The sequence below is a fragment of the Tamandua tetradactyla genome, chromosome 16, assembly GCF_023851605.1.
Source record: "Tamandua tetradactyla isolate mTamTet1 chromosome 16, mTamTet1.pri, whole genome shotgun sequence".
Taxonomy (NCBI): domain Eukaryota; kingdom Metazoa; phylum Chordata; class Mammalia; order Pilosa; family Myrmecophagidae; genus Tamandua; species Tamandua tetradactyla.
In genome coordinates, this window is record NC_135342.1 from 22,653,732 (window position 1) to 22,678,279 (window position 24,548).

Below are 24,548 nucleotides of genomic sequence, written 5' to 3' on the forward strand. Positions count from 1 at the left end.
CCTTTTACTCTCAAATGGAAGTTGAAGTTTTAAAATATGGATGATATTATTCTTTACCCAGTCTTCTGATATACCTTAGTCCTGTCCATCCAGCTTTATTCATATCTCTATTCGATGCCTGATCACTTTTTCAACTTTTTAAACAATTCCTCTATGGGATACTGCTGACTTTCATAGTTTCAGAGCTCGAACACTGAGTCTCAGGTGTCACATAAATACCTGAGGTTTCTGGGAACAGCCATGTTCTATACAGACAGCTCAGTATCTCAGAATTTAGGATTAACAGTTACACCTCCTGAATATATGTGACTGCTGTAAGAGCTTATAGTTTTGGATCCTTTACAATAGGCCCCAACCTGATAACCCAGGCTCTCTACCTTACTCCACCAAATATTTATATTATAGTTAGTCCATATGATTGAGGTACGATAATATTTGTCTTTTTGTTCCTGACATTTCAGTTAACATATAGCTCTTAAGTTTCATTCACCTAGATGCATGCCTCACAACTTCATTCCTTCATGCCACACCTCAGCAGTCCATTGTATGTATACACCGTAGTTCCCCTTCTATGCCTCATCATTGTACCCTTAGGCCATGTGGTAATTAGATTCAGGTGTCAACTTGGCCAGGTGAAGGTGCTTAGTTCTGTTGCTGTGGCCATGAGCCAATGGTACATGAACCTCATCTGTTGCTGATTACATCTGCAGTCGGCTAGGAGACATGCCTGCTGCAATGAATGATGTTTGAGTTAATCGGCTGGTGCTTAAATGAGAGAGCTCAATGTAGCACAGCTCAAGCAACTCAGCACACCTCATCTCAGCACTCGCAGCTCTGATCAGGCCTTTGGAGATGCAGAAAGAAATGACCCTGGGGAAGGCTGTTGGAATCCAGAGGCCTGGAGAGAAGGCCAGCAGAGATCACCCTGTACCTTCCCACATAAGCAAGAACCTCAGTGGAAAGTTAGCTGCCTTTCCTCTGAAGAACTAATGAAATAAATTCCCTTTTATTAAAAGCCAAGTCGTCTCTGGTGTGTTGCATTCCGGCAGGTAGCAAACAACAATAGGCCACCTCCATTCATTGTGGATTGAGAATGCTGCCACCATAAACACCAGTGTGGAAATGTCCGTTCTTGTCCCGCACTCAGTTTCTCCAGGTATATACTGAGCAATGGGGTTTCAGGATCATAAAGCAAACCCACCCCTCACCTCCTGTGGAACCACTGCCCTCCATGGGGCTGCACCTCTCATTTCCCTACCGACAGAGAATAGGTACACCTCTTTTTCCTTATTTTTCTAACACTTGTTTCTCTTGGTTCATTTTAAAGCCATTTTATTCACACATCATACAATCCAGCCTAAGTGTATAGACATGCCTTCACCACCATACTCTATCTGAAGACATTTCCTTTTCTTCCACAAAAAATCCAAACCCCTCTCCCATGCCCCCTGCCTGTTGACATTTATTTTTGGCATAATACCTTTGGTACATTCATTTGAAGCACATTACAGTGTTACTGTTGACTATAGACCCTGACTTGCATTGATTGTACTTTTTTCCATATGCCATCTATTTTCAATACCCTGCCATGTTGACAGTCATTTGTTCTCCCTCATGCAAAAAAAATTTTTTTTTAATTTATACATTTAATCATTGTCCACTCTAGGCATTTCTAAGGTTTACCATCTCAGTCTTTATCTTCTAACTTTCCTTCTCATTTCATATGTGCCCCCAGCCCTTTTCCCTCTATCATACTCACATTCAGCTTCATTCAATGTACTTATATTATTGTGCTCCAATGAGGTGGTATTGTGCTATCTGTTTCTGAATTTTTACCATCAGTCTATTGCACAATTTGTATTCCTTCATCACAATTGCCCAGTCTCTACCCTATTTCTATCTTTTGATTACCTGTGTTCTTAACTTCAATTCTCATGACATGAATCTTAATTCACTAAAATCAAAGTGTCAGCAGGGCTTGCATTCTTCCTGGAGGCTCTAGGGGATCATCTGTTTCCTTGCCTTTTCCAACTTTTGGAGGATGCCTGCATTCCTTGGTTCGTGGGCCCCTTTCTTCGAGTTTGAAGCCATCAACACTTATCTCTCTGGCCATTCTTCCATAGTCACTTCTCCCTTTGACCCTTCTCTTTCACTGTTAAGGACCATTTTGATTACATCCGGCCCACCTGGATAATTTAGGATAACCTCCCTATCTTGAATTTTGCTGATCAGCAACCTTAATTCTCCTTTGCCATGTGACCCAACATATTCACAGGTTCTGGGGATGAGGATGTGGACATTTTTAAGGGACCATTATTCTGCCTACCACAAAGACCTAAATAAATGAAGAGAGATATTATTCTTAAGAGTCAGAAGATGCATATAGTTAAGATGTCAGTTCTCTATTGATTCAGAGCAATCCCAGTCAAAATCCTAGCAGGCTTTTTTGGGGGAAGAAATTGACAAATTGAATCTACAATTCATATAGAAATGCAAAAAAACTCTCAAATAATGACCAAAACTTTGAAATAGAAGACCAAAGCTGTATGAGTGACACTACCAGATCTCCAGGGTTATTGTAAATCTGTAGTAATCAAGGAAATATAGTGTTGGGATCAAGATGAGTGAATAGATCAATGGAACATAATGGAGACTCCAGAAATCAACCCACATATATGTTCAATTAATTTTTAACAAAAGCGCAAAGGCAATTCAGTGGAGAAATAGTATTTTCAATAAATAGTGCTGGAAAAATTGGATATTCATATGCCAAGAAGCAACTTTGACTCTTACCTATCACCTCGTACAAAAGTTAACTCAAAATGGATCATAGACCAAAGTGTAAAAACTCAAGCTAATAACCTTCTAGAAGAAGATATAGCAACAAACTTTTCTGACCTTGGGTTGGACAAATATTTTTTTAGCTATGAGACTAAAAGCACATTGCATTAAAAAATAGCTTGAACTTCACCATAATCAAAGATGTTTGCTCTTCAAAAGGTACTGTTAAGGGAAAAAAAAAACACAGGCCATAGACTGGGGGAAAATATTTGTAAATCACATGTCTTACAAAGGACTTGTGTACAGAATATGTAAAGAACTTTTTTTCTATGTATTTCTTTGTTTTAATTTTTTATTAATTAAAAAAAATTACAAGAAGAAACACAAACATTCCCAACACATACATTCAGCAATTCACAATATCATCACATAGTTGCATATTCATCATCATGATCATTTCCCAGAATATTTGCATCAATTCAGAAAAAGAAATAAAAAAAAGACAACAGAAAAAAAACAAAAACAGAAAAAAAAATTTTACATACCAAACCCCTTACCCCTCCCTTTCATTGATCACTAGCATTTCAAACTAAATTTATTTTAACATTTGCTCCCCCTATTATTTAGTTTTATTCCATATGTTCTACTTATCTGTCCACAAGGTAGACAAAAGGAGCATCAGACACAAAGTTTTCACAATCACACAGTCACATTGTGAAAGCTGTATCATTATACAATCATCTTCAAGAAACATGGCTACTGGAACACAGCTCTACATTTTCAGGCAGTTCCCTCCAGCCTCTCCATTACATCTTGAATAACAGGTGATATCTATTTAATACGTAAGAATAACTTCCAGGATAACCTCTGAACTCTGTTTGTAATCTCTCAGCCATTGCTGCTTTGTCTCATTTCACTCTTTCCCCTTTTGGTCGAGAAGGTTTTCTCAATCCTTTGATGCTGGGTCTCAGCTCATTCTAGGGTTTTTATCAATCCCTCGATGCTGAATCTCAGCTCATTCTGGGATTTCTGTCCCATGTTGCCAGGAAGATCCACACCCCTGGGAGTCATGTCCCACGTAGACAGGGGAAGGGTGTTGAGTTTGCTTGCTGTGTTGGCTGGACAGAGAGGCCACATTTGAGCAACAAAAGAGGTTCTCTTGGGGGTGACTCTTAGGCCTAATTTTAAGTAGGTTTGACCTATTCCCTGTGTGGTTAAATTTCATATGAACAAACCCCAAGACTGAGGGCTCAGCCTATAGCTTTGGTTGTCCACACTGCTTGTGAGAATATCAAGAATTCAACCTGAAGAAGATGAGTTTTCCCCCATTCTCACCATTCCCCGAAGGGGACTTCGCAAATACTTTTCCACTCACTGATCAAATCACTCTGGGATTCATCAGGGCATCACCTGGACAAACCAACAAAATCTCATTACCTACCCAAAGTTCCATGTACTTAAGGAGTTCAACCAACTATTTACATAAGTTATATTAGGAGATACAGTAGTCAAAAAATAAATTTGTACCAAATAAACGTTTTTTTTTTGCTTTAGTCTCACACATAAGTTGAAATTTTAAAATATCAATTACCATCTATTTTCAGCACACTGCAGTAATGACATTCTTTTGTTCGTAAAGAACTTTTTTTTTATTTTAGCATTTGTTTCCCCTATTATTTATTTTTATTCCATATGTTCTCGTTTGTTGACAAGGTAGATAAAAGGAGCATCAAACACAAGGTTTTCACAATCACACAGTCACATTGTAAAAGCTATATCATTGTTCAATCATCATCAAGAAACATGGCTACTGGAACGCAGCTCTACATTTTCAGGCAGTTCCCTCCAGCCTCTCCATTAAATCTTGATTAACAAGATGATATCTACTTAATGCATAAGAATAACCTCCAGGATAACCTCTCCATTCTGTTTGGAATCTCTCAGCCATTGACACTTTGTCTTATTTCACTCTTCCCCTTTTTGGTGGAGAAGGTTTTCTCAATTCCTTGATGCTAAGTCTCAGCGTAAAGAACTTTTAAAACTCAATTAAAAGAAAATGAACAACCCAATTGAAAAACATTGACAGATGATTTGAATAGACACTTCCCTAAAGAAGAATACATATGGAAAATGAGCACACAAAAAGATGCTCAGCATAATTAGTCATCATGAAAATGCAATTTAAAACCGCAATGATGGGGCAGTGCAACAGGGGCTCAGTGGTAGAATTCTTGCCTGCCATGTGGGAGACCCGGGTTCGAGTCCCAGAGCCGCAGGTTTCCAAAACCAACAAAAAAACACAATGAGACATCACTATATACCTATCAGAATGGCTAGATTCATAAAGGACTGGATATTCCAAGGGCTGGTGAGAATATGGAGCAATTGGAACTTCCACACAGTGTTAAACTGTAGAACCATTTTGGAAAAGTTTGGCAGTTTCTTACAAAGAAACAACATGTACCTACATTGTGACCCAACTATTGATGACCAGATTATTTACCCAAGATAAATGAGAGGATATGTCCACACAAAAACTTGCACATAAACACTCCCAGCAGTTTCATTTGTAATAGCCTCAAAGTGGAAAACACCTAAAAGGTGAATGTTAAACTGTGGTGCATCTATGCAGGGGAATATTCAGAAATGTAAAGGAATGGGCTATTGAAACAGGCAACAACATGAAAAACCTCAAAAGAATTATGTGAATGACAAAAGGCAGAAAAAGGAAGAGTCCATCCTGTGCGATTCCATTTGTACAGAATTCTAGAAAATGCCACCTAATCCCTAGTGACAATAGCAGATCCGCGGTTGCCTGGGGAGGGGGTGAGGGGAGGGGGAGAGAGGAACTACTAAAGGGCCAAGGAAGCCTTTGGGTATGGTGGATCTATTCGTTATCTTGAGGTGGTGACAGCTTCATGGGTATTTCAGGTGTCAAATTGACCAAATCGTCCACTCTCAGTATGGCACAGTTTACTTCATGTCAATTACACCTGAGTAAAGCTGTTTAAAAGAAAAACTAATAATAGCCCAAACACACCGTCATGTATAAAAACAAGTACTTTCCCAGGTGCGGGTCCCACCTGCACCTCAGGATCACGACGCTCTGGGTTGGCAGGCGTGGGCTCCTCGGCAGCAGGGACCGGGTGGGCAGCGTGTCCCCCTCCCGGCCTCTATCCCCGCGCCTTTGGGCCTGTGCCTTACTCGCTTACTCTCCTGCCCTCTCCCTCTCTGTGACTCTTGCCCCGTCCCTGCCTCTGCCCCTGTCTCTATATCTACATCCCCTTGTCCACCTCTTGGTTTCCACCTGCCTCTGGTTTGCTTTACGTTTCTGCATCATCACTTTCTTTTTCAGACTAAATCTTTGAAATCCAGGGTGTATTTTATACTCATAGCTCCTCTCCATCAGGACACTAAATTTCCCTCAGAAACTTTTGATCTGAATTGAGATTTCACAAAACTTACACCTGTAAAGGTAGATTCACATACTCAAGTTGCCCCCAACATCCTTGAAGGCTTTTCAATAATGGAATTATGTTTCAACCTTTGCATTTAAATTAGTTAAAATCAAAGAAAAGTAGTAGCAAAAGGAGTGAAATTCTGTTACATGCTTTAACATTGATGAATCTGGAAGACACCATGTTGAATGAAATGAGCCAGACGCAAGACACTGATATGAAATACCTAGAATAAGCAAATTAATAGAGATAGAAAGTAGATTACGATTTAGCAGAGACCGGGATGATGAAATGGGGAGTTATTGCCTAAGGGTGCCGTTTCTGTTGAGGAGATGAGAAGTTTGGGTCACGGATGGTGGTGATGGTAGCAGACTATTGTGCATATAATTATGCCTCTGGATTGTACACTGGAAGTGGTAAAAATGGGATATTTTGAGTTGAATATATGTTATTACAATAAAAAGTTTAAAACATTAAAGGAAAGTAAACATTTAGTTCATTAGTTTCTCTAGCCACATCTGGAGAGCTTAATAGCCTCATATTACAAATGGTTACTGCATTTGACATGGAGCTCTAACCCACTGTGTGACCTTGCACAAACTGCTCAACCTCTCTGTGCCTCATTTTCATTCACTGTAAAATGGGGATGATAACCACACTTACCTCAGTGGGTGAGGATTAAATGAGTGCTGTATGTAAAGACTTCATGCTTCCCATATTGGTGAGTTGTCAGGCTGGAATAAGGATGCAAATCAATCCTAAATCACACAGCTGGAGCCAGACATAGGGGTCAAGAAAGTCCACGGTGGCACTTCTCCAAGGTCAGGAAGTGCAGGCTCCACCCCTTAAAGAGCATAGGCTCCTCTGTCCCCTCTCTTTGGGTCAAAGGAATACCAGGGGTCCCAGTTGCCTGGGGTCAGTGTCGTGGGTCCAGCAAGGGGGTTACTTAACATTGCACAAAAGCTACTGCCCATCCCCAGTCCCTTAAAGGAGAGAACAGAGGGGATCAAAAGGCAGACCTGGGCAGAGAAAGGCAGACCTAGGTGCATTCATTTAAATATCCAGCAAATATGAACTGGTCCCTGCCAAGGGTGAGTGGGTGCCACATCCCAGTGATGATGAAGGCAGACTCCAGCCCGGTGGGTGTCAATTCAAACTGGACTCAGTCTCTGTCCCTGGAGCTCAGAGTCTGAAGGGGGAAAGCAGAGGCACTGAGGTAGATGCAGGCAGTGAGAGAGAGACACACAGATTGTGAGACAGGGCCAAGGAGCACACACACACGCACCTTCCCATGTGAAGCCACATGAGCACGGAGGAGTGCCCACACCGCTGCAAGCAGCACGCACACGCACACACACACGCATCCAGACTCGCCCCGAGGACGGCAGACTGCACAACCACCACGGCCATCACGCAGGTCCAAACACACCTTTCCACTTGCAATCACTGCAAATGCGTGTGAGCCCACACACATGCAAGAAGCACACACGGGCACACTCAGGGTCAGACACATAAACACATATCAGGACATTATTGGCATACCTACATACCTATTTTATTTTTACAATTAAAAAAAATTTTTTTTGAATATAAACCATACAGACCCACACATTCTTACCGTATGATCATTCCATTCTTAGTATATAATCAGAAACTCACAATATAATCACCATGACCGTTTCTTAGAACATTTGCATCAATTCAGAAAAAGAAATTAAAAGAAAGAAGAAAACCCATGCATACCATACCCCTTAGGCCTCCCTCTCTTTGGCTGCTAATACTGCCATCTACCCAACATATTTTAGCCTTTGTTTCCCCTATTCTTTTCCATACCCCTTACCACTTCCTTTCGTTGATCACTAGCATACAAATACCTCTTCACATACAAAAACCACACAAGCACACACACAGAAGCGAGCAAGCATGGACACACAGTCACACAAGCGCAGCCCAAACCAAGCGGATGAGAGCACGCTCGGCCATGCCCACATCCCACGCACCCGCACAGCACCCACGTGGACTTTGCCACCTGTGCCAAAGCACAGGGAGGGTGAGTGAGAAGACAGGTTGCCAGCTCCGTCCAAGCAGGAAACATAGGTCCCTCAGCACTACTCTCCCAAGTTCACCCTCCCTGTAAATGATGAGAGAGGAGGCGGGGGAATGGATGAGGTTACATAAGTGGGTGATGAGGCAGACCAAGCATAAAAGGTCCAGCTCAAGGCTGCAGGGGAGTGGAAGACGGTCAAGGTGGGACCATGGAGCTCAGCGTCCTGCTCTTTCTTGCTGTCCTTACAGGCTTCTTGCTTCTCCTGACCAGGGGCCACCCCAAGGCCACGGGCCACCTCCCGCCAGGGCCCCGTCCCCTGCCTTTCTTGGGGAACCTTCTGCAGATGGACAGAAGAGGTCTGCACAGATCCTTCCTGAGGGTGAGCCCGAGACCGACGGGGTCAGAGGGTGGGCACCCCTGCCCCCTATTTGGGGACCACTCACTAGAAAGAGTGGGGCAGCCTTGCAGGCTCAGGGCTGGGGTGGGTGAAGGTTGGGGAGCAGGGCCTGGGAGCTGAGGCCTGGAGGGTGGGTTGCATTTCTGCTCCATTGGAAGTTTTGCTCAACTGGAAGTATGTGGGCATTGCCCTTGGGGCCGGACCTGTGGTATAATATCTGGGTGGGGGCCACAGGTATAGAATTTCACTCCCTTCTGCCACCCTCTGTGTTCTTGTGTGTTCAAGACCCTGGTGCCTGCCTGCTGTTGGCAGAGAGAGAAAAAGAGGAGGAGAAGGAACAATCAATTAACTAGATTTCCCTGCCAGCAACAGAAGGCAAAGCGTGGCCTATGCCAGTGCCAGAGTGGTGGTCGGGGGCAAAAGTGGGGGAGCAGGCAGGGAAGGGAAGGCCAGAAGCTCAGAAGCAGGTGGTTATCAACGATAAACATGATGCACTGCCATAGGCGATGACATTGTTTTCTGTGCACCATTTCGTTTAAAATTGATTTCTTTATTGTTAGTATAATCCAACACCCACAAACCCATGACCCAACAGGAGAACCAGTACACAGCTGTACCTTCCAACTGCTGCACGTGTCTTCAGTCCCTCCCCCGCCATGGTGACCCTGCTCCTGAGTCTTTGGCTTACCACCCCTTTGCCTTTTATAGACAACACTTTATCACATATGTGGGTGCCCCATGTGCACATTCATTAATTTTAGCTGTTTTCAGTGTATTGTCAGGCTTCGCTATTTTTACCCAGCTTTGGGTAGCTAGGATTTGCCTCCAAGGTGGTGGTAGCTCGTCAGATCTTGTTTACGAGGGCCCCGTGGGCTGGGTGAGGTGCTGCCCCATCATGGGGACAAGGGCAGTGAGGCTCACCTGGGGAGGACACTTGCCCAGGGTTGCTTGGCCTGCAGAAGATGGAGCTGGGACCCGGTGGGTGGATGGAAGGGTCTGTTCCGCTAATGTCTTCATAGACTAAAGCTGTTTCACAAATCTGGGATGCTAAATTATTTGAGAACTTGATTTAAATTCTCTTCCCCCAATATGCACATTTCTGAATATAATTTTGAGGGATCACACACTCCCTAAAGTTCTTCCATGGACCCTGTAGGGAAGCAGGGTTTCTCTAGGCATCAACCCCCCCCCCCTCATTATCATTGATTATTGAGAGAGAGAGAAAGGGAGAAAGAGAGAGAAAAGGGAGTGGGAGGGAAAGAAGGAGACAGTTGATGGGCCAAGTTGAGAAGGGTGGCACTGGCCATCTCCATCCCCTGATAAGCCCTTTTTTGGAGTTCGACAGACATGGGATCTGGTTCCAGGTTAACTCTTACTGAATCTCAGTTTCCCCTTCTGCAAAATGAAATTGTGACAATAAGCACAAATGCCTTTCACGTGTTGTGAGGTTAAATGGGGTATTGCATAGAGACTGGTTTATAGTAAGTGCTCATTAAATAGCAGCTATCTTGATCCTCTCTTTCATTTCTTCTTTGATTCAACAATAATTTAACAAGTGCCTTCTACGAGCCAGAGAACATTCTAGCATTGGCAAGGCATCATGGGACAATGTCAGTAGGCTCATGGAAGTTCCTCTGGGAAAGACAGACGCATTAACGCAAAAATAAGCAAGAAAATATTAGGTAGAAAAGAGTTATGGTTCAAAGAAAGCAGGATGACATTTTGGAAGGTGGCGGGAGTGGCTCTAGACTGAGTGGTCAGGGAAAGACTCAACCTTTGATTTGCTACTGGTCAGGGTCAGTGAATGATGCCTATTGAAGGCACCAGAAAGAGGCAGTTGCCATTGCAAAAATCCTGAAGCAGAGACAAGCTTGGCATGTTTGGGAAACATCTGGAGCATAGATCTGATGGAGCCAGGGGTAGGGGAAGGAAAAGAAGTCAGAGAGGTCATGAGGCCAGGTCATATAAGGTGTGGGAACCATAATGAAGACACCAGGTTTTATGTTCAGCTCAGTGGGAACACTGGAGGGTTTGGAGCAGGTGAGGGAGAGTAACTCATCAATTCTCTCATAGGATTACTCTGGCTTCAGTGAGTGAAACGTTTGCAAAGGGGGCAAGAATGGAAGCAGAGATGCCCGGCTTTGCAGAGATCAGAGGGAAAGATTTTTAAGTTAAATGCAAGAATTCTTATGATTTTGAAGTAAACTTTTATTGAATTTCATCCTCACCTGAACAAATGTGCAAAGCATAAGTACACCACTCAATGAGTTTTCACAAACCTAAAACATCCATACAATTAACATGCAGACTAGATAACAGAGTATCACCTGTCCCCGAAGTCCCCTTCGCATCCCTTCCTAGTCATTATCCCTCAAGGGACAGTGCTATCCGGACACCATATATACTTTTCTATGGTTTTGGATTTCATATACATAGGATTATGAAACATGGATTCTCAGGCTCAACATTATACCTGTGAAATTCATCCATGTGGTTGTATGTGCCAGAAGTTTATCCTTTTCATTGCTGTATAGTATTCCATTGAGTGAATGCATCACTATTTGTTTATTCTGTATCTGTGTCGATGAGCACCTTATTATTTTATTAATAAGGCCTCAATGTCCATCCTTTACTCTTTGGTGAACATAGCAATTTCATTCCCAGTTATAGGCCTGATATGTTTTCGTCAGATCTGTATCAGGAGTGAAATTGCTGGGCCATTGAGCACACATACGGTCAGCACCCGTAAATGCTGCCAAGTGCTGAGCTGATATTTTGATTTTTAAAATTGCTTGATGACCATCAGTGGCCCATCACCTTCCTTCATGCCTATAGAGAAGGCTGCTCAGGGCAGTTCTCTGAGGAAGTTGTAAGGAAGCAGATAGCAGGTTAAAGTTGTGTCACCACGAGGATGCCAATGAGAGCTGGCCAGACTGAAGAGTATAAGAGGGGTGGTCTTAGAAATATGTAACCACCTATACCAGTTGGGACACCAACCAATCACATGTGAACCTGCCTGGGTCCTTTAATTGTAGGCTCCTGGGGTAAAGGGCCTTGGGGCAGTACCTAAATTGTTAGCCTATAAGTTTAGTGTTGAATGGTTTAGCAAGTGGTATGGGTAAGAGGTGCCTAATGACTAATCAGCAACCCTGTGCATGGGTATGCTTGGCAGTTCCAAGAGAAATATGGGGATGTATTCACGGTGTACCTGGGGCCGAGGCCCGTGGTCGTGCTGTGTGGAACAGACAGCATACGGGAGGCGCTGCTGGACCAATCTGAGAACTTTTCCGGCCGGGCGCCAATTGCTACCTTTGACCAAACCTTCCAGGGATATGGTGAGGCATGCAAAGGCACTGTGGGTGGGGGGAGTGGGTGGAGGATGGGCACCGGTGGGGAAGGATAGGGGTGGAGGGGGACCCAGTGTTTCCTTCCAATCTCCTCTGTGACCCCTCCCACCCACCCCCCACCCCAAGGTGTGGCCTTTGCCAATGGGGAGCGCTGGAAGGAGCTTCGGAGATTCTCTCTGACCACCATGAGGGACTTTGGGATGGGAAAGCGGAGCATCGAAGAGCGCATCCAGGAGGAAGCTCGGTGTCTGGTGGAGGAGCTGCGCAAATCCCAGGGTGAGCCAGACACAGAGAGATGATAGGAAAGCAACCCCGAGAGACAGAATTGTGTGCGTGTGTGTGTGTGTGTGTGTGTGTGTGTGTGGTGGGGGGCATAACCTTAGAGAGAGATATACGGTGGACAGGAAAGAGCAGTAGATATAAAGATAGAGACACAAAGACCACCAGATAGAGAAGAGACAGAGAAACAGCGGAATTGGGACAGAGAGAGATAGGTAGGAGACACACAGAGTCAGAGATATGGGGTGGGGGGGTCTGAGGAGAGTGTAAAAGAATAATGGAAACAGGTATACTTAGTTATTAGCATGCAATTTACTTGTACTCAAGGGTAACCAATGCATGGATTCATTCTATCTATCAAAGGTAACAATAGGATTTATATAGAGGAAAGGCAAGAGAAAAGGAAAATCTGCAGACATTTTGAGAACATGCAAACTGTGTTTTCCTTTCCTTGGTGAACTGTAGAGCTGACAGTGAGGCAAGAGGCAGTCAAGTGTTTTGTTTTCGGGCAGCTGGATGGGTCGCCAAGTCAACAACCTATACTGGTTGTTTACCAGTTCTCCAGAGGAGCTTGAGTGTTGAGCTGGGACAGATTGGTGACAAGGTCCTTTGCCAGCACCTCCATGTCATTTGTACCAGGTCTTTGCCCTCTCCCTTATCAAAATGCCTCAAGAGGTTGCAAGGAATAAAGTAGAGGCCAGGAAAGGGAGCGAGAGGCAAAGAGAACGGACAGGAGAGGCGGAGATGAAGGGAGCAATGGGGATGTAGGGACAGAGAAAAGGAGCCAGAAACATAGGGGTAAACAAGCAGAGTAGCATGGACAGAGAAGCTGGAGGCCAAGGCAAAGACAGAGAGAAACAAATGCAGAGACAGAGAGAGGTCGTGGAAGTGGCTCAGAGAGGCTGAAAGATACGAATGCAGAGAAACAGACAGAGAAATAGGAGAGAGACAGACAGGGCTCCGGGGAAGATCTGCTGAGGGATGAGAGAAGACAGACAGGGTGAGACGCAGAGAGAGAGGCTGCGTGGATCGGATGCTCCTGGGTCTCCAGGTGCCCTCCCTCCAGCAGGACAGGGCAGAGCCTGTCGCATACAGGCATCAAGGAAGAAATGCAGAACGAGTCCTGGGAGACCACACAACCCTAGAGGTGGAGACAAGAGGGACAGATAAGGATAGAGAGATCAGAGCCTTTTCATTTGCACAAGGAATGGACAGAAGCCTTGCTGGGTCCCACCTCTGCACCTTGGACTTTACTTGTTCACTGAGTCAGAGCTGAGACCCGAGAGGCTGCATAGGGTGAGGGGACCCAGCATGGACAGATGCCTGGGTCTCAGTCCTGGCCCCAGCAATTAGTAGCTGTGTAACCTTGCTCAACCGATTTGCTCATGTGTAAAATGGGGATTACGATAGAGGTGCACCTGACAGGATGAGGTGAGGATTAAATCAAAGAATCGGGAGGTCCTTGGCACATAGTGAGTGCCTACCGGGAAGGGTTAGCTGCGGTTGTTATTGTCATCTTTATCATTAGTGAGGACAGAGGACAGCCAGGCAGAGGTGGGGCAGCAGCCAAGTGTTCCCCAGGTCCTCAAGCCTGGGTGCTGTGACCTGTCTCCTCCCCCAGGAGCCCTCCTGGACCCTACCTTCTTCTTCCATGCCATCACTGCCAACATCATCTGTGCCATCATCTTTGGAGAACGTTTTGCCTACAAAGACCCGGAGTTCCTGCGGCTGCTGCATTTGTTCAACCAGTCCTTCGCGCTCGTCAGCTCCTTCTCCAGTCAGGTCAGGGGAAAGCTGAGGTGGGGGGTTGGGGGAGTGGTGAACAGCCAGGGTGGGGAATGGAAGGACCTGCTTTGGGAGCCCAGAAACGCAGCTGAGGGCGGGAAGAAGGGCAGATGCAATCCTATATGTGAAAGTGATATGCCCCTGGTTGAAAGAGATGGGGTGATGGGGAGCTGGGGAAGGAGAGACTGGAAGGCAGGCGTTGGGAGACCAGGAGAAAGAAAAGGGAGCAGTGGGCGAGGCAGAAATAGAGAGGAAGAGGCAAAAAAAAAAGACATGGAAGAGAGAGGGAGAGAGAAGATAGAAAACAGAGAGAGCTTGAGAGAAAAAGTTGAAAAGAATGCGAGAGAGAGAGAGAGAGAGAGATAAACTAGACCTTCAGGGTCTCTACTCTCCTGACCCCTTCCTCCTCTGAGTCTTTGCTCCTGTGCATTAGGCAAAACCCTTCACCTGAAGAAACTCCATGAGACATACAAATAAGAATCCATATTTTTTCATTATTTCCATGTCTCCATTTCTTTCTTTCTGTTTTTCTTTTAGTTCTCCCAGAATATAAATTAATATGCTCCTCTTTTCATACAAAATTATAGTTTCTCTTTGTCTCCTCACCTGGAAACATTCTCCTTTGAAATTAAGTTTTTAGAAATTAAATGGTATCGCAACATGTATAGCTTTTAACCAGGGGTATATCAAAGTCACATATCAAATTCACATATAGGATTGCCATATACAGATTCCCAGGATTTCTTAGTGCAGGTTGGATCCCGAAGTCTGGGATCAGGGCAAGGAATTTTGATAAGTGCCACGGGTGATGTCAATGCTTTGCTCCACAGAGAGAGAGAAAAGTCTGGAAGGAGAGCCGTCAAACAGTTAACTATGGCTATTTCTAGTAGGAAGGATTAAGGAGGAATTGTACATCTTCTACATGTCTCCGCATAAAAATATTATTTGCAATAAGTTAGGCATTCCATTCGTCACCAGACAAAGCAATGGAAAATGTTCCAAAAAAAAATGTCTCCAAGTAGTTAGTCGGTTCATCTTGTATTAGCATCATTTTATTGATGTCTGACAGCAAGAGAGACCAGAGAGGTAGGGGAAGGGAAGTGTGGGAGAAACAGATGAGCAGGCTGGGATGGACAGGATGAGAGTCACAGATACAACAAGAAACCAAGATACACAGAGAATAGGGCAGAGACAGGGGTGGAGACAAAGAAACACCAGGATGAGGAAGATGCAGGAAGAGAAAAAGTTGAGAAGAACTGATCAAAGGAGACAGAAGCAGAGAGTGAGGGGCTCAGATAGATAAATGAACGCACACATGCACACACAGACATTGCAAGGGAGGGAGTAAACAACAGAAGGGGGAGGGAGGGAGAGAGAGAGAGAGAGAGAGAGAGAGAGAGAGAGAGAGAGAGAGAGAGAGAGAGAGAGAGCAATCTTGGATGCAAAGAATCCTAGTCAAGTCAAAGAAGAGAAGAGACAGGATGTGGGAGACAGAGAGGAAAGGACTAGAGAAAGATACAGAAAAATTCTGGGCGGCGGCATCGCCCGGAGGCGGCACTCCCCGGGACCGCTGGCTCGGTGAAGACCTCACAGCCCCTGGCCCTCCCTCAGGTGTTCGAGCTCTACTCCAGTCTCCTGAAGCACTTTCCGGGTACACACCGGAAAGTCCACAAAAACCTGCAGGAAGTCAACGACTTCATTGGCCACACCGTGGAGAAGCACCGGGAGACCCTGGACCCTAACGCTCCCCGGGACTTAATTGATACCTACCTGCTCCGCATGGACAAAGTGGGGCCCGGGAGGGGGGAAGGGCGGGGGGAGGAAAAGGGGGGAGGTGAGAAGGGAGGGGTGTGAGTGGGGAAGAACTGAGGCTGGGGAGGAGATAGGGAGGGAAGGAAGGGAGAGGTGGAAAGGAAGAAAAGGTAGAAAGGAGAAACTGAGATGGAAGTGAAGAGAGAGAGAGAGAGAGAAAGAGAGAGAGAGAAGGGGCGTGGGGAGGGGTGGTCGAGGAAGAAAAACCGAGAAACGGACAAAAATCCAGGAATGAGAGAAAAGACCAATAGGGGCAGAGAGAGGCTGGGAGGCAAAGAAAGACCAACTCGCCATAAAGAAGGCAAGATAGAAACAGCGAAAGAGAGGGAAAACGGACTGAGATAGAGACAGAGAAGCTGTTGGATACCCAGAAGAGAAAAGCAAAAGGGGACGGGCTAGGGTGAGGGCCCCGCGCCAGGAGCGGAGCGCCCAGGCAGCTGTCCGCCTGCCTGATGCGAACCCCGCGCCTCCGCCCAGGAAAAATCCAACCCGGACAGCGAGTTCCACCACCGCAACCTCATCCTCACCGGGCTCTCGCTCTTCTTCGGAGGCACCGAGACCACCAGCACCACTATCCGCTACGGATTCCTGATCTTTCTCAAGTACCCCCAAGTCGCAGGTGGGCAGGCCCAGGCAGCCAATTCCACCGGGACCGTCTACTCCCTTTTGGGCTTCAGAAGTGGGGTTAGGGGTCTGCGCGGACGAGAGAGGACTTTCTGTCCTGTGACACCTGGGCCACTGCAGGCTTTGGACTGGTCCCCAACTAAGCCAGTCCTGTTGAGGGATGGATGAATGAAGAATCTCTCCATTTGTTCTCCCACTGTTTTTTTCCCTCTTGTAAAGACTGACTCATCCATCCACCCATCCATCCTTAAGTTCACTAATTGCTTTCTACAATCATTGATGACTTCATCTATGATGGATGGATCTACCCTTCCATTCATTTATTTCGATTGATCGATTCACCTGGTGGTCCTCTGAATCAGTGACACCTTGAATCATTTGTCACTGATTCATCGGCTCATTCATCCATGATTCCTTAATCCTTCCATCAATCATTCTTTCAATGCATCCTCCATCCAATGGTCTATCTCTCCACCCATTCTTTTCATCTATCCATTTAATAACTCACTTGTTTGTTTTTTCATGAATTCATTGATTTATTCCTCTATCATTTAGTTCATTCATCCATCTGTTCCTTCGTTTACCCATCCACTAATTAATTATTTATTTTTTCCTTCATTAATCTAGCCATCTAATTATTTTTCTGATTCATTCATTCATTCATCATGTTCATTAAATTTCTTTGGCTATGGATCATTTATTACTTATATTTATTCAGTGATCTACTTACTGATGTACAAATACATGATCTGTTCATTGATGTGTCCATTCATTTATTAATCTTTCCATTCATGAATTGATCTATGCGTTAATTGATTGATGTATTTATTCACTTATTTATCCAGTTGTTCATGAATTAATCTATCAGTCTATTTCACTGTTATATTTCTGAATATTTATCGAAGTGCCTTACATTTTTTAACACACACAATAATATTAGTTTATTTCATACTCATCTTAGAGGGGGCTTTTGACAAAACTTGAAGCTCTGCAGATAATCTTGAATCCTCAGCAATATTTTACTCACAGGAGAAAGTCAAGCATGAGTTCCCTCTAAATCAAAAGTTCATCACCTAGAGTTCTAATTGTAGCACTATGGGTGGGCGACAGTGGCTCAGCAGGGCACATTCTCATCTGCCATGCCAGAGATCTGGGTTCATTCCCCAGTGCCTGCCCATGCAAAAAGAAAAGAATTGTAGCACTGTGTGTGCTCTGTGTTGTGTGCACTTTTGTGCATATGAGGAGGGAAACCAAAGCATTCCTTAGGTTTAAAGAGTGAGAGTCCCCGTTGCTTCCCCTCTACCACTCTCCCTAGGTGACTATGGATTTTTCCTGGCTCTCTGGCCTGCATAAAACACACGCCTGCTGCAATGGAGTTCACTGTTCCTCTTTTTTGTGCAGAGAAAGTCTACAAGGAAATCAATCAGGTGATTGGCCCACATCGCCCTCCAGCCCTGGATGACCGAGCCAAAATGCCATACACGGATGCAGTCATTCAGGAGATTCAGAGATTCTCTGACCTCCTCCCCTTCAGCCTGCCCCGCATGGTCACCAAAGACACTCACTTCCGAGGGTACTTTTTCCCCAAGGTGAGATTGTTTAGGTTCCCACATCTCTGTTTGGGTATCCTGGGTTCTCTTAATCCCCAAACCACCATGTGTTGGTTTAACAGTAGGGCTCTCTTGTTTTGTTGTTGTTATTGTTTTTTTTTTCTTTCTGTTTTTTTGGATGGTGGGGGAAGGGTTTGAGGGGCTATTCCCTTTGAAAATAGTTTTTATTGTGAAATATATGCCAAAAAGCCATTTCAGGTATTTCCTTCTAATACACTGGAGACTTAAAGAAATATTAATATAGTGATTCAGTAGTCATACTCACTTGTTAAATCCTATCTTCTCTATTACAAGTCCTCCTTTGATTCTTCTCCCATTCTTTAGGGATGTTTGGGCAATGACCATTCTAACTTCTTCATGTTGAAAAGGAGAGTTGATATTATCGGGTATGGGGCTTCTTTAACAGTTGCTGTATGGAGTAATGCTGACTTTCAGAACTGCAGAACTCTAACTCTGAGCCTTAGTTGCCACACAGGTAGCTAAAGTTCCAGGAAAATACCAGGTTTACACATTGAGCACAGCATCTCCGAATTTAGAAATAAGACTTAAAACTCAGCAATAAATATGACTGCTATAACAGCTTGCAATCTAAGGCCTAGTATTCTTAGAAGTATTTTCTACATGAGATTATACAATATCTATCCTTTTGTTTCTGGCTTATTTTGTTCAACCTACTGTCCTCAGGGTTCTTTCACCTTGTTTCATGCCTCATAGACTTCCTTCCTTTCTTTAGCTGCACAATATTGCATTGTATGTATACACCAAGGTTTGCTTTCAGCTCCTCAGTGGATGTACCCTTTGGCCACCTGCATCCATCGGTGAAAGTGCCACCATAAACATCAGTGGGCAAGTGTCTATTCTAGTCCCTGGTTTCAATTTTCCTGAGAATATTCCTTGTAACAGGAATGCTGAATCATACGGCAACCATATATCTAGCTTTCTGTAGATCTGCTGCATTACTCTCCAGAGGGGCTGCACCATTCTGCTGCCCTTCAGTATTGAACAGGTCTACCTCTCTCTGCACATTTTCTCTTACACTCGACTCTTTCTCTTTATTCATTTATTTTTTATTTTTATACTTTGCATGAGCAGGCACCAGGAACCAAACCCAGGTCCCTGGCATGGCAGGCGAGAACTCTGCCACTGAGCCACCGTGGCCTGCCCTATTCATTTATTTTGAATCTGAAGATTCTGTAGAGATGTGTTCATACAGCATACATTCTATCCCAAATAAACAATCAGTGTCTCACAGTATCCTCACTTAGTTGTAAAATCATCATCACCGTCAATTTTAAAGAATTTCCATTTCTCCAAATAGAAAGAGAACAGATAGACACACACACACCAAAGCGAAAATCCCAAACTCCCTTAACTGTTCCCTTCCGCCCCCAATTATTTGCCCCTAGTATGGTTGTGGTCATAGGGCTGTATTCCTATTAAATACAGACCAGAGCATGCAGTGGCCCCATATACCCCTCTATTAACTCTTTGTACAAGTATCATACCTCTGAAGTAGTTCATTCAAGAACTTATTTATATTTGTGGTGCTCTAAACAACCCCTTTCAATCATATTCACCTTCAACATGGCACTATTACTTAAAATCCCACTAAGAAACCACCATCACTTCTATTCATTCCCCAACAATTAAGTTCAACCTCATTAACAATTCCGTACATAGGAGGTATCAGCTTGGGAGGTACATCTTTTGATGCGTTTCTCATGACCCTCCCTCAGGGCACTGAAGTGTACCCCATCCTGAGCTCTGCCCTCCATGATCCACGCTACTTTGAAAAACCAGATGACTTCTACCCCGAACACTTCCTGGATGCCAATGGAGCCCTGAAGAAGAATGAAGCTTTCTTTCCCTTCTCCTTAGGTAAGCCGGACTCACCCCCTTTCCCCAGACACCACAGTGCAAATCCGATCCCCTGCTCAACGACAGTCTCCTTTCTTGAGCACTTTGTATATGGCAGTTGCATTCTCTGCATTATCGCCTTCCCTCTTCACTACGACTCTGCAAGGGGACTTGAACAGTGTAATCATATCCCAAAGGTACATCCTGGTAAGCAGGACTTTGGGGAAGTATTTTTACCTCTTCCAAATATCCCAAGGTACATCCTGGTAAGCAGCACCTTGGGAAAGTATTTTAACCTTTCCAACCTCAGTGTATTTCTGTTAAAAAAAAAACAGACAAAAAACGCAATTGAGTACCTCTCTGAGCCCAGGGGTCTGTTGGGGGCTGAAGTCCAAGTGTCGGACAAATCACAAGAGACCCAGTCCCCCACCCGGAGGAGGTCACAGTCCAGCGGGGGAGATGGGCATTCACCAGATAGTTACCACATAACTCTTTAATTAAATGAATTAATACCTGCCACATTCTCAGAACCATCCAGTACAAGGTAAGAGCTTGTCAGTGACATTTATTATTACTAGTACTTATTCCTGACTATGAGAAATGTTGGACAGGGACTACAGGAGCACCGAACGGGAGGACTGACTAATCTTGGGGCATTGGTGAGGAAAGCTTTATCTGAGGAATTGGCTTCTAAGATAAGACCACATGGGCAAATACCAACCAGCCTCTGGAAAGAGCATTCTGGGCCCAAAGATCAGCAAGTTTGGAGGCCTGAAGGAACAGACGTCATAGCTGATTTAAGAAGCTATAAGAAATCCATTTAGCGTGGAGTGCAGGTGACATAAGGGGATAAGAGTGAAGAACTCAGCAGGGCAAAGCCTGGAAGGTGGTGGGGAGAGGTTTGGATTCATTCTGAGGTCACTGGGGAGCCGGAGAAAGCCTTTACTTCTCTGACTTGTCTCTGTCAGACAAGTCAGTCTTTGTCTTTGGCCCCACCCAGAGAAAGGCCCCATGTCCAGGGTCCTCAATTTTGGGGAGAAAGGAAGACCATCCGTCCCACCCCAAGAAACAAGTCATCAGTCTTGAGTTTCATCAGAGACTGCAGTGACCTGGGGTCCTGGCCCAGCCTTTGGCCATGCCTGGTGCTGTGGCCGCTTCTCTCATTTCATCTTCAGGGAAGAGTTGGGGTGCATGTAGGGCGATGGGATGTCATAGTCCCATCCTAAGTTTAGAGAGAGGTGACATGGAGAAATACGGATAGGAAAAGACAGGGTGAGAAAACAGAGAGAGTTGCAAAGAGGCAGAGCAGAGCAAGGTAAAGGCAGAAAGAGACAGAGTCCATATGACGCCTCATATGAAATGAGATGAAATGAGAGAAGCGGCCACAGCACCAGGCATGGCCATAGGCTGGGTCAGGCCCCCGGGTCACTGCAGTCTCTGATGAAACTCAAGACTGGGGACTTGTTTCTTGGGGTGAGGTGGATGGTCTTCCTTTCTCATGAAGAATGAGACACACAGAGAGAGAAAGAGAGGAGGAGGGAAAGAGAGAGAGAGGCAGAGGACAGAGAGGAAGGGAGAGAAGAAAGGGAGAAGGAGGGAGAGGAAGAAAGGCGGAATAAGAGTTATAAAAGGTGACATAAGTAGAGAAAAAGAGACAGAGAGGGAATGAGAACAAGAGACCTGTAGAGGGTCCTGGAAATGAGAGATGGGGTGAAGTGGAGTTGGGAATGAGAGAGCCAAAGAAAGATAGGGAGTTAAATATGGTGGAAGAAGAAAGCTGAAGTGAGAAGAGAAACAGAGAGGGCCTGACAGATATAGACAAAGAAAAAGACTGAGAGACAGATGCCACGGGCAGAAAGAAAGATAAAGCAAGTGAAAGATGTTGGAGGCAAAGGGGGACCAAAGGGTGGCCAATGGACAGCCTCAGGGATGGGGAAAGCATGCTGGGAGGTCAGAGGCCTTCGCTGTCCTGGGGAAAGCTGGGTTACATTGCAGCTGCGGCCTGGAGACCGTCCCTTTCTAGGATCTTTTTGAAGAACCTGCCAAAAAGAAAAGTGTACCTGTGTACCTCCTCCCAGATCCTTCCATGCAGACACCAACTTGAAAGGCCTTGGAAATTCCTGAAAGCCCGTCCTTGAAATGACTCTGCGAAGGTCATCAGTTAGCAAATGAAGAACCACTGAAACAAAGGGAGAGGCTCTCTGACTCTAGGCTCATTTTCCAGCTCCCTCTGTCCTCATGTCTGTCTGAGCTATGGTTTATAAACTCCTGGGAGCTCTTTATACCTCCAAGAGGCCCACGGAAGCCGTGGACCCTGGCCTCGTGCGAACCACCCCCATTCGCAATTTCATGTACAATTTTTTTACCATAACTTTTGAAGCTCAGCGTTCTCAGGTGGGAACAAGACAATCCAGAGACGGGGACACACACACAGCACCGGGGAAACAGGCCATACACAGAGTCAGAAGTAAACACAAAGCAACAGCTACACCTACAGGGTTCTGAATATGGGTCTGGCATTATTCTAAGACTTTGGACAAATATCAACTCCTCCAGCCTCCCAACAACCCTGTGAAATGAGTACCACTAGCCACATAGTAGCGATGAAGAGTCTTAAAGAGGTTAGGTCTGAAACATATACATACCTACACACATGGAGAAAGACAGACAAACACACACTAAAGCAGAAGTGGTTTCTTATACTCAAGGGACCACTGACCCATTTGGGAATCAAATAGAAACTAAAAATGCTCTCCTGGAAAAGTGTACCTGTTCCATCCACCTAAAGATTTGTTGTCCTTTTCAGAGGGTTCGGGAAACCCCTTAAAATGCACCAGGAAGTGCAGGTTCAAGGGCCAGCTCCATCAAATATGTGGCCTTGGTGATTCCTCCTCCTCTCCCTGCAGGGAAGCGGAATTGTCTTGGAGAAGGTATCGCCCGCATGGAACTGTTCCTTTTCTTCACCACCATTCTCCAGCACTTCTCTGTGGCCTCCCCTGTGGCTCCTGAGGACATTGACCTGACACCTCGGGAGTGTGGGGTGGGCAAACTGCCCCCAGTCTACAAGCTCCGCTTCCTGACCCGCTGAGGGGGGCAAGGGAAGGAATCCAAGGCTTCCAGCATCATTTAGTGTCTCCATCCTGTAGTTAATAGTCCCTGATCTCTCCGAGTCTTCCAGCTTCTGAGAGACCTGCTGTAAGCCAGTATCTTTCTCCTCCTTGGTTGCAACCTCCAGTGGGATGTCCTTTCTGCAGTCTCACCTCCTTCCATCATGCTGCAGTTCTTCTGGACTCTAAGAGGTTGTTTTCTTCCCCCTAGAAGTAGAAATTCAAAATTTGTAAGCAACCTCATAGACAGTCCAACACCTTCCTTGGTATAGATAAAGAAACTGGCACCTAAAAGGGAAAACTCGGCTTGGCCTCTCTGCAGTTCCACCTCCAAGGCCATAGTTCATGTTGAACGACCTCGCTCTTTGCACAGAACCCCAACCTTTATATTTCAACTCCTTCTGCTCCAGATCTGTGCCAAAGGGCTCTGCATTCATAATCCCACTTGACTCCTTCTTCCAGTACCCCCAGGCAGTGGGTAAAATGATCATACCCAATTTACAGATGAGTGAAACAGAGAGCGGGCAGTGGCAGTCATTATCCAAGATCCCATGACTAGCGAGTGGAGAAGCAAGATTTAAACCTGTTCGATTCTAGCACCAAAGCTCTTCACCACAGCTTCTTGACTCCTTTTGAAAAATTGAGATGAAATTCACATAACGAAATTGAGCATTTTCAAGTGTAAATCTCAGTAGCATTTACTGCATTCGTGATGTTGTGCTACCTAGTCCCAAACATTTTTATCAACCCCAAGTAAAACCCCGTAGTCATTAAGCAATTCGTCTTTATTTCCCCTTGCCCGCAGCCCCTGGCAGCCACCAACTTGCTTTTGGTCTCTATGGATTTACATGCTTGGATAGTTCATATAAATGGACTCAGTCAATATGCGACCTTTGGTGCCTGGCTTCTTTCGCTTAGCAGGATGTTTTCGAGGTGCATCCACGTTGTACACCCCAAGATCAGCAACAATCCTCCCTTATCTGCACTCTTAGCTGCCTTTCACCTGCTTCTTTCTTCTATGAAAAGGCCTCTTCAGCCCGTGCCCCCTGAGTTGTGATTCTAAACTGGCCTCCCTGATAGATTTCCCTCTAGAGTCCCTGAGAGTCAAATAAATACCCAAAGCCTGACACCACTGGCCTGAAATCCATGCCACTTTGAGTGTGACCCACTTATTATTGGGTCCCCTGGGATCTTCCCCAGAGACCCTCTGGCTCACCTTGAACCAGCTTCATGAAGACCAACCCATTGTCTCGTTCATGTGAGTACATGGATTGAGATGTGACACACATGGCAGGTGTTCAGAATATCTGCCGAGGAATGAATGAATGAATGAATGGCTATTCCAATACCTCCCATCCCCCCAAAATGGAGCTAGGCCTCCCCATCAGACCTTGTCTTCTCTATATCTCACGCTCTTCTCACGCCCAGTGGGCACAGAATGCCC

The 24,548-nt window shown here is 45.1% G+C and overlaps 1 protein-coding gene and 1 long non-coding RNA gene across 2 annotated transcripts; one reads left to right on the plus strand and one right to left on the minus strand.

Moving 5' to 3' along the window:
- Positions 1–3,178: 3,178 nt before the first annotated feature.
- LOC143659131 (uncharacterized) lies at positions 3,179–8,337 on the minus strand. Its single transcript, XR_013163432.1, has 3 exons — positions 8,240–8,337; positions 6,903–7,428; positions 3,179–4,191 (listed from the first exon to the last, which is right to left on the minus strand). It is a non-coding gene; the product is annotated as an uncharacterized LOC143659131 (long non-coding RNA).
- A 41-nt stretch (positions 8,338–8,378) lies between these two features.
- LOC143659130 (cytochrome P450 2B11-like) lies at positions 8,379–24,251 on the plus strand. Its single transcript, XM_077131776.1, has 9 exons — positions 8,379–8,665; positions 11,856–12,018; positions 12,157–12,306; positions 13,931–14,091; positions 15,706–15,882; positions 16,384–16,525; positions 17,932–18,119; positions 19,877–20,018; positions 22,904–24,251. Exons 1-9 carry the CDS (start codon positions 8,495–8,497, stop codon positions 23,083–23,085), a joined length of 1,476 nt encoding a protein of 491 aa, XP_076987891.1. The 5' UTR covers positions 8,379–8,494; the 3' UTR covers positions 23,086–24,251.
- Positions 24,252–24,548: the final 297 nt, after the last annotated feature.